General features: G+C 49.3%; 1 protein-coding gene across 1 annotated transcript; it reads left to right on the top strand.

Annotated features, from left to right (window-relative positions):
- The first annotated feature begins 542 nt into the window (after positions 1 to 542).
- CAV3 (caveolin 3) lies at positions 543 to 13,409 on the top strand. The gene is made up of 2 exons (XM_005547688.5): positions 543 to 731; positions 12,178 to 13,409. The coding sequence occupies exons 1-2, from the start codon at positions 618 to 620 to the stop codon at positions 12,517 to 12,519; spliced, it is 456 nt and encodes a 151-aa protein (XP_005547745.1). The 5' UTR covers positions 543 to 617; the 3' UTR covers positions 12,520 to 13,409.
- The last annotated feature ends 292 nt before the right edge of the window (positions 13,410 to 13,701 follow it).

Genomic DNA, 13,701 nt, shown 5'->3' on the forward strand with positions numbered 1-13,701 from the left:
CAGGGCCAGGCACTGGCAATCCAACGAGAAGCCCCACAACATCACATTTCCAGCTCCTGAAGCCATTCCTAGGGTAGGAGAGCCCTAACTGTTATTATCTTGTCCCCATTTTATAGATGGGGACAGAGTGACCCAGAGAGGTGAAGTGTGCCAAAGGTCACACAGCCAGCCAGAGGCAGAGGAGGGACTAACTCCTCTTCCCTCCATGGGCAGTGCACCCCAAAGGAGCCCAAATGCTGATAGCAGTGGGGCAAATTCCAGGGGCCCCAGAGCGACAGCCAAGTTGGCCACAGCCACACAACGCATAGGAAATGCCAGGCCCTCTGCACCCTCTCTTGAGGCCCAGTGCCCCAAGGCAGCCCCCTTTAAGGAGTGATCGGCCTTCCAGAAGAGCTCCAGTCTTAATTTTAGCTTGGAGGCCTGCCACAGGAGGCTTTAGCGAGAGGCAGGCTGAAGTTATGTGGGACAGCTGTCAGCCGGCATGCTGGGTGGGGCCTATTCAGCTGGCAGGGACATAAGTCTGGGGACAACTGAATTGGTCTCTCTGCCCCAAGGATTTTCAGCCCCAGCCGGCCACACGGCGCGGATCTCCTCCTGTGGATCCCCCCAGCTCCGCGATGATGGCAGAAGAGCACACAGACCTCGAGGCCCAGATCGTCAAGGATATCCACTGCAAGGAGATTGACCTGGTGAACCGAGACCCCAAAAACATTAACGAGGACATAGTCAAGGTAGGCTCTGCGGGCCTGCCTAGGCGGGCGGAGGGTGTCACGCTTGTGAGAGGTGGGCGCTTGGCAGGGGAGGGTTTCTGCTGCAGACACAGCTTGCCTGAAAAGAGACTTGTTGCTCTGTTGTCTCTGTATCACCCCACCCCACTCCACCCCGCCCCCCAAAAAAGGCTTGTAAATCGCCCAAGGACCTTTAGCAAAATCAAGAGCAAAAAAATTAGCCTCATCTCCATGACCTAAGTGCTAATCAGGGCGGGAGAAGCGAGTCACAAAGAAAATCCCTCCTTACTACTGTGACGTTCCTGCCACTCACTCCTGGCCCTCATCCTGGGAGGAATAGGAACGGGCGGCCAAGTTGGGCTCCTTTCCATGCCAGGGGGCATTTCTGCGGTCTCTCTAGTGGGTACAGGGTTAATCCCCAGAGGGCAGCTCCCAGCAGGGCCGGCAGCCCCTCGAGGTGCACTCACTCCCCCAGAGCACTGCCCAACATCTGTCCCTAAGGCTGGGGGCCATGCCCAGCCCTCCCCCAGCTCCCTCCTCACCCCAGGTCTAGTGGCCAGGACAGGGCAGAGGGCACCTGGGACCCTGGAAAGGAATGCTCAGAGTTGTCCAGCCCTCAGGGAGTCTTCCAATGTCTGAAGTTGGGCCTCTTTCCTCGCCCTTTCCTCGCCTCTTTCCTCGCCCCGGTGACACTAACAGACCTGCTGCCTCCAGGCCCACACCTTCAATCCAACTTCCACCCAGTACCCAGAGGGATCCTTCTTTTTTTCTTTTTGAGACAGTCTCGCTCTGTCCCCTAGGCTGGAGTGCAGTCACACACTCACGGCTCACTGCAGCCTCAACCTCCCAAGCTCAAGCGATTCTCCCTCCTCAGCCTCCTGAGTAGCTGGGACCACGGGCAAGTGCCACCATGCCCGGCTAATTTTTGTATTTTTAGTAGAGACCGGGTTTCATTATGTTGACCAAGCTGGTATCAAACTCTTGGGCTCAAGTGATCCTCCTGCCTCCCAAAGTGCTGGGATTACAGGCACAAGCCTCCACACCTGGCGCAGAGGGAACTTTCTAAAGCAGAATTCCTCCAAGAAGGGTCCCCGGCCACCAGCATCAGGGTCACTGGAGGGGCTGTTAAGAGGGCCAGTGTCTGGGGCCTCTCCGATTCTACTGAAAGTGCTGGAATCTCAGGCCAGGGCTGTCCAATAAGGATACTGTTACCACAAGGAATTTTAAATTTTCTAGCAGCCACACTTTAAAATGCAAAAGCGAACAGGTGAAATTAATGTTCATGATATTTCTTACTTAACCCTATATATTTAAAATAGTATTATTTCAACATATAAGCAATATAAAACAATTATCAATGAACTATTGTACAGTCTTCAAGTTTAAAATCCAGTGTGCTTCCAACACCCATAGAGTATTTCAGTTCAGACTTCACATTTTCATCCAACATGCTTGTTCTGCATTTACATTTCATAAAATGTACATGTGAAAATCAATTCACATGCCTGTACTGTTTCAAACATTCTGTAAAAATTTTTCAATAATGAAATCAGGGTTTACATTTTAATTAAAGTTAAACAAAATATAGAATTCTTCAGTTTCGCTAGCCACATTTCAAGTGTTCAAAGCTCCTGGTCACTGGATCAGACTATGTGGCTGAGGACTTGTTCTAAAGCACAGGCCTGTATTGCGGTCTTTCAGTGGGGCACCCCTCATGCTGGAGAAGCCTAGCCTGTCCATGTGGCTGTCCAAACCCAACACAATCTGGCCCCAACTTGCTTCTTCTGCCTAGTTTGCTCCCACCTGCCAGCCCACCCACCAGAGTACCTTCCTGTGCCATTGCCAGAAGTGCATGTCCCCTCTTTTCCAGGTGGTGAATGCCTCACTCAGCCTTCAAGGCCCAACTCCAATGCAACCTCCTCCAGGAAGCCTTCCCTGACTCCTCCAGGCAATTAGTTGCTCCCACTTCTGTCCCCCTGCTTCACTCAGGGCATTCCTCCACAACAGCTCTTATTACACTGGATATTATATTTCTATACATTATGAGTGATGGAGATAGAGTACATAATATAGCTCTGTGTGAAAGTTGCAATAAGGAAAATTAGGAAACAAATTTTACAAACTGTAAAGCACTGTATACATGTAAATAAAATTGCACATGTAAAATATTATTAGTTATGGTTTCCATCAGTGTGATCTAGCAGGAATAGTCCTGGATTTGACTTTAATAGACTTGATTTCAAATCCAGTCCGTTTTACTTAAAAATGATAACACTAGACAAGCCAACCAGGTTTTCTGAGCCTCAGTTTCCCTGTAAAATAGGAATAATATAATTTACCTCCACCAGGTAAACGAATCTCAAAGCAGCACTGTACAATATAATGTGAGGATTGAATGAGATGAAGGGTTTGAAAGTGTCTAACACAGTCCCTGGCACCCAGCAAGGATGTGACAGTGTGAGTCAAAGAAGGGTCTCAAAGAGCTTGCAATCTAGAGGCAAGAGAACTAAGCCGGGAGCCTGTGTCACGCCCAGGTAACCATCTGGTACACCCTGGTGGGCTGCAGGGGGATGGGAAAGAGGACCCCACGGGGGAACATGGTTTCTAAAGGACACCCACAATGAGTGGTAAGTACAGAGGGAGCCCTGGAGGGAGCCAGCTGCAAGCCACAGGCCTGGATTATGACACAGAGGGAGCAGCGGGGGCGGCAGCACAGATGCAGCGGCTTTACGCAGCCTTCCTGGGGCTGAGAGCTGTCGTCTCCTGGAGGCCCTGAGCCCTAGAAAAAATAGCAAAGGCTAAACAAGGGTGCCACACATAATTTTGTCCAGAGGAGGTGGTTATTTGGTATGTTTTGGACATTCTCTGCTTTAGGGATTTATTTGACTTTTTCTTTCTCTTATTTTTAGTGAGTGAGAAATGAAAAAAGTTTACTGCAGAACAAGGATCATAAACCAGACTCAGATATATATCAGATTTAGATAGATTTCAGGTCTATGTTACAGTCTGTTAAAGAATAAAGAAAAGAAAGAAGGAGAGAGGGGACTGTGGCTAGGAGGGATAAAGCCAGACTGTTCAGCTTCTCAATTGCCAGGATTTCACCACTGATGGAGGAAAAAAGAGATGGGAAGGAAAAGGGAATGAGGAAGACAGAGAGAGATGGAGAAACCGGACAGAGGCTGAGAGGAGGGTGCAGGAGGCCCTGGCAGTGCCCCAGGTGGCAGGTGGCAGGGTGGCCTCACAGGTGGTAGCAGGTTCCTCGTGGGCTAAGATGAGTGACACAGAAAGAAGGCTGGAATAGGACCTGGTTACAGAGACTCGAGTTCTGGTCCAAGACCTGACAGTAACTTGCTGTGTGACTCTGAGGAAATCCTTTGCCCTTTCTGGGCCCAAGTCCCTGGTGCCACCAGCCACTTCTGTTTCACATTTAAAAAAGCCAAGGATGAAGAGTAGGAGATAGACATACTACATCCATGGATTTGACCCCCAGTAGAGGGGAGGCACCCCTTTTTGGCCCTGCCCTTAACCCCAGGCAGCCAAGGACAGAGGAAAAGCCCCGTACACCCCAACAGACTTCAATTGTGGTCTCCAAGGCTGGGGGCCCAGGGCAGTGTAGAAGGTCATGGAGATTGGAGCTGAGGAACTGGGGGGAGCACACCCCCATTCCTGTTGCCACTTGCCTCCTCACCAACACTGATTCCACAAATCGCTACTGAATGCCTGCTCAGCACAGTCACTGTGCTATCCCAGAGGACATGGTGATGAGCAGGACAGGCTCACTGCATGCAAGCCCTCCAGGTTGCGGGGTTGGGAATGTCTGCCAAAGGTCCTCAGGGTTCTCAGCTCACCAGTGGGTACACCCAAGGATGCCTCAACCTTCAGAGCCAGGTTGGAAAGGTTCTAGCCCCAGTACAGGTATACCTCAGGACCTCAGAGCCACCCCACACCGTCCCCAAGTTATTTCTGAGAAGGCTTAGGGCCACCTCACTGACAACGCTCTCTCTCTCTCTCCTCTCTCTTCTCTCTCTTTCTTTCTCTTCTCTCTCTCTTCTCTCTCTCTCGATCTCCCTTTCTTGACTCACACATAGGCCCCCCAGGGTCCTAAAGCAGTGATGCTTGAACCTGAGAGTCATGCAGGTCCCCTAGCTTCTGTAGTCAACTCCTCCCTCTCGAGCTTCTCTCTAGTTGCCCTTCAAGCAGGGGAAGGAGATAGACAGGATCCCAGCTCCTCCATGATACTACTCCCCACCCGCCTCCACCCACATCTGCCACAGAATGCCTGCCTTCTTCAGAAAAACAAACTCCCATTTGCCCCTCGGCTCAGGCTACACAACACCCAGAGGAACCAGATGCCCACCAGCCCTACAAACTCTTGTTCCAGATTTGTGCCCATCAGGGACACCCTGTCGCACAAAGATGAAACTGACCTGGTACCTCCCCTGCAGAGGAATCCAGCCCTGGGGAGAAGATGAGATGAGAACATACAGGAGAAGGTGCTGAACACCATAAATGAGTGCCAGGTTAAGTGTCATGGGAGGTTAGGAGAGGAAGAATTACTTTCATCGGGAAAAATCAGAAGCCAGCTTTATGGAGAGGTGGTATCCATGGTGCATTATAAAAATGAGAAAAATTAAAAATGTGAAATGGAGGAACAAAGTTTTCCATGAAAAAATGGAATAAGCAATGGCTTTCCCAACACTGGGAAGAATGTTGGGCAGAGTCGGCAAATGTGAGAGACTGTCATTACCACTGCCCCTTCCAGTGTTCATGGCAGACATGACTAATGGATCACAGCACTGCTCCATGGAAGCCATGAACTATCAGCTAGTCATAGTGGGTACAACAGATAACACTTCACTGCTGCTCTGTCTGCAGGAGAATAATGAACTATCAAAGAGGATTAGGACAGAGTATCTGAAAGGGAATTTGTGGGAGAGAAGGCAGGAAGGGCAGATTGAAACTAAATAATGGAGGGTCATCCAATCCACCTGTCATTCCATATTGGCAATTCCTTCCTTTTGGAAATGTCTTGCCCTCTGTCAATGACCTCTAAGAAAGGCTACATCAGACTAATTCACACTGAGGTATTACAACTTAGTGTTATGAGGACTCCTGGGTATCAACTGATCTAGAGTTTTTCAAAATGCAATCCACTTTCCCAGGGTCCACTGGTGGGAGCGCTTATTAAAATGCAGATTCCTTGGCCTTGACCCCAGAAGTTATTCAGCTGAGCTGGTGAATGTTTGCATTTCATGTTTGAGCATAAAAGTTTCATGCTCAGGCCAGGCACGGTGGCTCATGCCTGTAATCTTAGCACCTTAGGAGGCCAAGGCAGGTGGATCACCTGAGGTCAGGAGTTCAAAACCTGACCTGGCCAACATGATAAAAACCCATCTCTACTAAAAATACAAAACAATAGCCAGATGTAGTGGTGGGCACCTGTAATCCCAGCTACTCAGGAGGCTGAGGCAGGAGAATTGCTTGAACCCAGGAGGTGGAGGTTGCCATGAGTCAAGATCGCACCACTGCATTCCAGTCTGGACAGCAAGAGCAAAACTCCTTCTCAAAAAAAAAGAAGAGTTTCATGTTCAAACTTGTCAGCTTGTCAGCAACCAAGTCCCATTCATCCTACAGAAGACACCTGGGGCCCAGAGTTATCCCTTGTTTTCCTTAAAGACAGACAGTATCAGTTATCAATTGCTGAGTAACAAATCATTCCAAAACTTAATGGCTTAAGGAAACAACCATTTTTTGATTTCTCACAGTTCTGTGGGTTGGCAGGGCTCAGTTTGGCAGTCTTGCTGGTCTCACTGGGGGCCTCTCATGTGGCTACAGTCAGATGGTGGCTGAGGCTGCAATCACCTGGGGGCTCCACCAAGCTGGAACATCCAAGATGGTTCACTCATAGCCCTGGAATACTGGCAGAGATGACTGGGAGGCACAGCTCAGCTGTGGTGCTGGGGTGGCTGGCCCTCTATCTCTGTGTAGTTTCAGGCCTCCTCATTCACATGGCCTTGCCATTAGTCTCTCAAGCAGCATTCAGCAGTGCGTTTCTAATTCTACCAGTCTCCGGAGCAAAGTATAAAAGTGGACTTCTAACATGGGGACTCAAAGTTCCTAAAAGCAGAAGCTGCTGGTCTTTCTGAAGGATTAGTTCTAGAACTGGCACAACATCCTTTCTGCCACATTCTTGTGGTTAAAGTGAGTCACAGGGCAAGCCCAGACTCAAGATGGGTTGAGACTACCTGAGGACAAACACTGAGAAGCATGACTAATGGAGGGCCATCTTTGGAGACCAGCAAACCACCCACTGAAAGCTCGTGCACAGCCAAGCCTAGAGCTCCACCCAAGGTGCTTCTATTGTTCCCCATTCCAATATGCACCAAATTTCTTAAAGGCAGAGACTGAGAGGGCAGAAGAATGGATGGGAAGGGACAGGCAGTGAGGCAAAGATCAGGGCTTAGTGGATTGCTGAGGAGCTTCTTCTGGCAGGTTCTTCTCCTCCTCTCTCTCTTTGCAGCCCTCTGTTATCTCAGTCTCTTCCCAGCTCCTTTACATAAACCCAAGTCCTGTTGTGCCCCAGCCCAGGTGCCCTAGGTCCCCTAAGGTAGACCTGGAGCTGAAGAGAAGGGCTGGAGGGCACTAGGATGGGGTTAGGTATATGGTCCTACCTAGGACGCTCTCAACTCCAAGAGCATCCTCTTGAAGGATGAGTCAGAGATATTCTCAACTGCAAGTTCCAGATGATGCCTGGCCACCTCCTCCTCCCATCAGAGCCAGCCTGTGCTGTGTTCTGTGCCTCAGGCCCTGCTGGGGTATCTGGCCCCTTCAATGACCCTGCTGTCAGGCTGACCTGAGCATCACCCTGCCAGTCCCTTACATGCCATGTGAAATAACACATGTAAGATACGTGACCCCAAACTGGCATGCATAAAGGGCCAAATACATTGTGTGTGTTACCATGGTTATCCCGGGTTGTACAGAATTCTATTATTTTGTTGCTACCAATTATAACAAAAGATGCAGAGCTTCGTCATTTTTCCAGTTTTTGCAGCTATCACCTCATTTTACTTCCTGTTTTATAGGCCAGTGCCTCTAAAACTGAGTGAAGGACCAGTTTTAATATTACTATTCTAATCCATTGTACAGCTCTACTTTTGCAAAATATAACAAAAATTAATCACTGGAAAAATGAAAAGAAAACAGCCGTGCAGTTATAAGCACCAATTTGTATTGTTAGATTCAATAAACACAAAATTACTGCATCAAATTTCTATGAATATTTCTAAGCACTCTCAACTTCTATAATTACCTTGTTGGGAGACAGGGCACACTGATTGTGAAATGCCTTTTAAGTAACAAGGTAATAGGGGAGGAAGCTGGGACCTGGCAAAAGCTAAGCCCCTCGCTTGGGTTTGCTGACTCTGAAGCTAACTCCGTGTCACTACAGATCTTGGCCCAATCGTCTCTGTGTAGAATTGAAAAAGAAAAGCAAACAAACAAAAAACCTAGCATCTCAGAGAGGGAAAGTACCATGCCCCAACTCACACAGTAACTCGGTGGCCAGTGGATACTGGGACCATATACCTATCCCCCTGCTAAGAGCTATTTCCCCAGCCGCAGATATCCTGTTTGAATTGTCCAAGGCCCTGGATGCCTACGGACTGAGTCATGCAGGACTCTGGGGGAGGTATTTTTGACCATGGGTGATTGCTGTCCTCCCCCGCATCCTCAAGCAATCCACCCCCCCTGCACTTTCCCCGCCCTCTCAGAGACTGCAGAGACTGCACTGGCTGGTTTCAATTAATCAACTGGGTATCTTGCTGTTCCAAAAATAAATATGCCAGAGAAGGGGACACCGACAGAATGTGCATCATCGTTCCCCCTTCCTCACCCTCCAGCCCCTCTCTCCAAATGCACACAGTGTCCTGAGCCTCAGCCCGCAGATGCAGGCTCCCAGCCCACCACCCTCCAAGAAAAAGCCATCTCCTCTCTGCTTCTGGAAAGGAATTAAGAAATGAAGTCACTGTGTGCTTGTGCTCTGGCACGACTGCCTAGAGCTGCCTGAGCCGGGCCTTATAAATATCTCCCCAAACTAGCATGCTGTGGCCAAAGCTCTCTCAATGCTCAAATCTGAGCTAGGGGAACAGCTGCCTCCTCCAAGCCCAGCCCAGCCCTCTGAGAGCACGTTTTCTGAGATTCACAGAAAATAGAGCACTTGCCCCACACACAGCCCCCAAAGGCAATCCCTGGCAATAATTCAAATGTTAGCACCAATGGCTTCTGCAAACACCAAAAAAAGAAGAAGAAAGATAATTAAAAGACACATACAGAGGCCATTGGCAGTAGGATCATTACTGTAAGTACTGTAATTATTACTGTAAGGAAAGGAGGACTCCATCCATCTTATCAGCACAGAACTGAGACACACACACACACACATTTATAACTAGTTAGGCTGGAGAATAATCCAGGATGTCAAAAGAATTTCTGAGATGTATTTTCGAAGGAAACTTCAGAGCACCTGAAGGAATAATTACCATCATTGAGCAATATTACCATCACAATAGCACCACGTGCCAAGTATTGTGCTAAGCACTGCTCAAGAGGTAGTGTGCCTAGGTGAAGTGGGAATCAATCAGTATTTATTTGGATGTGTAGGTAGGTGGATGAATAGATGGATGTGGACGGATGGATGGATGGATGGAAGATAGATGAGCAGGTGGATAGGTGGCTAGATGGATAGATGAATGAGTGGATGGATAGATGGTGAGTGTCAGTCCATTTCGCATTGCTATAAAGGAATACCTGAGACTGGGTAATTTATAAAGAAAAGAGATTCATTTTTGTTCACGGTTCTGCAGGCTGTATAAGAAGCATGGTGCAGGCATCTGCATCTGGTGAGGCCTAAGGAAGCTTCCAATCATATCAGAAGGCAAAGAGGGAGCTGGCGTATCACATGGAGAGACAGGGAGCAAGAGAGATGCCGGGCTCTTTCAAACAACCAGCTCTCATGTGAACCAGCACAGCAAGAACTCACTCATGACCACAGGGAGGGCACCAAGCCATGGTGAAGGGTCCGCCCCCATGACCCAAACACCTCCCACCAGGCCCCACCTTCAACACCGGGGATCACATTTCAACATGAGATTTGGAGGGGACAAACATCCAAACCATCTCAGTGGGGCGTGGATGTATGGATGAATACATGGAAGAAAAATGATCTCAATCAGCAGGATCAAGGCCCTGGGGGTTTGACTAGAACCTCCATAGGCATGGGGAGTGAATATGACTTTTCCATCCCTGTTCCAATCCCTCAGTCCCCCAAATTCCCAGCCAGCCACCATCTCCTGGAAGCCCTCCAAGAAGAAGTGACATCCTTCCTGAGAAGATGAGGCCCATTTTCTTCCTCTCCTCCCATCCACAGGCTTGCATAACAGATTAAGTCATCTCTGATGAAACCTGCAGCAGAGAAATCTGGGGGCCAAAATTATACAAGGAAGGTCTTGGGAGGCCCTACTGACTCAGGTCAGCTTTTTCATATCTCCTGCAGCCCAGAGTCTCACCCTGTAAACTGTGCTGCCTGCTAACACACCGCCCCGAGTGAGGCCTCATCCTCAGGGATCCCCAGCCTCAGAGCACAGGGAATGAGGGACCTGAGGTGGGGTGCAGGAGCTCAGAAGCTAAAGTCACATGAGAAAAGGGGGCCCAACACTGTCTGAGCAACATAGTTCTAGTCACTCCCTTCCCCAGAAAACATTGTACTGGAAAGAAATACCCAAACAATCATATCTTTAGTATTAGAGAAATACAAACCCAAGACTCTTTTCTTTTTTCTATTCTATTAATTCTCTGTGATGTGGCCATTTTTTTAATAATGAAAGTAATTTTAATAATGGCGATGCAATGGAGGAGAGGATCCCCTCCCCATAACCAAAGTGGGAAAGGGACTAGCGGGGAAGATTGAAGCTGGAGCCTCGGCTGCAGACCCCCACACAGGCCCCTCCTGTTGATCTGATTAGTCGGTACCTCCATTCACTCCCTTTTTATTTAAATAGCCCAGGAGCACTGCTAGAAAGAAAACATCTCAGAACAGTTACAGGCATTAGCAAACATCTCTGCAACCTCCCACTTGGCAGGCTGTACTGGTAACAACCATGGAGCAGCTAAGTTGGTTCACTGCTGTTTAATTGACCAGTGGAGTTTTTTTTTTTTTTCCCCCAGACAGAATCTCTGTTACCCAGGCTGGAGTGCAGTGGCACGATCTCAACTCACTGCAAGCTCTGCTTCCCGAGTTGACACCATCCTCCTGCCTCAGTCTCCTGAGTAACTGGGACTACAGGTGCCCGCCACCACGCCCGGCTAATTTTTTTTTTTTTTTTTTTTTTGGTATTTTTAGTAGAGACGGGGTTTCACCATGGACCAGTGGATTTTACAGCCTCACATCCTTTCACCCTCATGAAGGTGAAACCACTGGAAGATTGTCATTGACTCCATCTTACAGACAAGACAGCTCAGGCTTAATGATGCTAAGTGACATCACCCATGTGTAGGCAGCTAGGAAGGTGCTTCATGCACAGCAGGGCTCGAGAGAGGTTAGGTAAGTGACGTGAGGAACCTCTGCCTGTTCACCGTCCAATCCACAGGTGCCAGTAAATCGCTGCAGGATGCATATAACTGTCCAACACCCTTCAAACCATAAAACAATAGAATTTGAGAGCTGCGGCTGTAGCACTGCCACTGAGTCACTGTTGGCTTTAAGCAAGTCACTCACCTTGAGGGGGTTGAACGAGCATGCTGTGTTGGTCAGTGGTGCCCAGGAACAACAGCAGCTTGGGCTCAACACGGAGCTTGTTAGAAATACAGAGCCTTAAGCCCCACTCCATACTTGGGGAGTCAGAATCCTGGGGTGATGATATGGTCTGGATCTGTGTCCTCTCTAAACCTCATGTTGAAACATAATCTCCAATGTTGGAGGTGGGGCTGGGTGGGAAGTGATTGGATCACAGAGGCAGATCCCTCGTGGCTTAGTGTTGTCCTCACAATGGTGAGAGAATTCTTGTAAGATCTGGCTGTTGCAAACTGTGGTACTCCTCCATCCCGCCCAGCTCTCTCTCTTGCTCCGACTCTCACCATGGAAGACGCCTGCTCTCCCTTCTTTTGCCATGATTGAAAACTCCCTGAGGCCTCACCAGAAGCTAAGCAGATGCCAGCACCATGCTTCTGGCACAGATCATGACCCATGGGCCAATTAGACCTCCTTTCTTTATCAATTACCCAGCCTCAGGTATGTCTTTAGAGCAACGCAAGAATAGCCTAATACAGGTAGGGTCCAGCTGCCAAGGTTAACCTGACCTCTAGGGGATTCTGACGTATGCACGCACACACCCAAAAGCTTGAGAAGCGAGTGGCTTCTGTGAGTTGAGGCTTCCCCTTGCCGCCCCTGCAGGTGGATTTCGAAGATGTGATTGCAGAGCCCGTGGGCACCTACAGCTTTGACGGCGTGTGGAAGGTGAGCTACACCACCTTCACCGTCTCCAAGTACTGGTGCTACCGCCTGTTGTCCACGCTGCTGGGTGTCCCGCTGGCCCTGCTCTGGGGCTTTCTGTTCGCCTGCATCTCCTTCTGCCACATCTGGGCGGTGGTGCCGTGCATTAAGAGCTACCTGATTGAGATCCAGTGCATCAGCCACATCTACTCACTCTGCATCCGCACCTTCTGCAACCCACTCTTCGCGGCCCTGGGCCAGGTCTGCAGCAGCATCAAGGTGGTGCTGCGGAAGGAGGTCTAAAGCCAGGTGGGGCAACGAGGGTGGCAGGGCAAGGGGCGTTGGGCCAGGCTGGTCTCCGGGGAACTTCTTCACAGGGGCTGTTGGCGAGCTCTTTCTCTTTAGGGACTGCTCTATACCCCATGATGGAGCACACAGTGTAGGGAAGCCAGAAAGAAAAGACAGCCCAGCCACGGAAGCACAGTGGCCCTTCGCTCTCCCCCAGCCCCACCACGATGCCCCCATGCCTGGGCGTGAGGGAAGATCATTTGCTAAGAGGCAGCTACTGCAAGTCTTTGCGTTCACTTGTACTGTAACAACATAAACCAGCACGCAGTTCCCACCGGGGGCCAACCTGTCCACGCGCACTCAGGAAAGTGACCAGTGACCACTGGCATTAGGAGGGTGGCTCCAATAAAGGATTTTGGCTGCATTTGGGGAATGCTGCATTTTGTTCATGCCTGTAAGATTGGTCTGTGTCCTGACCAGCTCCAAAAATATACTTCACTGCCCTGAAAAACAGATACAGGGAAAGCTGGTTGTCTCTTCACTTGGCCAAATCCAAGGAACAGAACAGAGTCTTTTTCTTCTTCGGATTCTATTGTTTGCTGGGATTGTACATGTTCCTTGGGAGATCATGTTCGAGTGACTCCTGTTGCCTGAACCCAATAACAGGCACCAATGGAGGAAAATGGCCCTTGGGCTGGCAGGGGCAGTGACCCTCCCAGGGTACCACTGAGGGCAGGGCCTGGGTTCAAGCCTCCCTGAACCTCCCCTTTGGCTAACTGAGCCCCTGAAGTGCACAGCACTGCCATTTGACATGAAAGTACCTTCGGCCTCAAGAGATGTGAAGAAGTCACAAGGTCTAATTTGTGCGTGTGTGGACTCACTGTGGAAATAAAATGCAATAGAAAGAGCATGTATCGCTTCCTTCCTCCTCAAACACACACACATACACACACACACACACACACACACACACACACACACACTGCTCTTATCTTCTTTAGGGCTGTCTTTTTCAAGTGTGCTATCCAGAACTTAGCCATTAAAAAAGAAAAGATGGGGACGGGTGTTAGCATCTGTGGTCCAGTTCTTTTGGAAATGTATATTTCTCTCACAGATTCTCAATAGGCATTGGCACATTAAAGGCTCTGACAAGTCCTGCAGTAGAGCACACCGTGTAAGGAAGCCAGAAAGAAAAGA

The sequence above is a fragment of the Macaca fascicularis genome, chromosome 2 (assembly GCF_037993035.2).
Source record: "Macaca fascicularis isolate 582-1 chromosome 2, T2T-MFA8v1.1".
In the NCBI taxonomy this organism is placed as follows: Eukaryota; Metazoa; Chordata; class Mammalia; order Primates; family Cercopithecidae; genus Macaca; species Macaca fascicularis.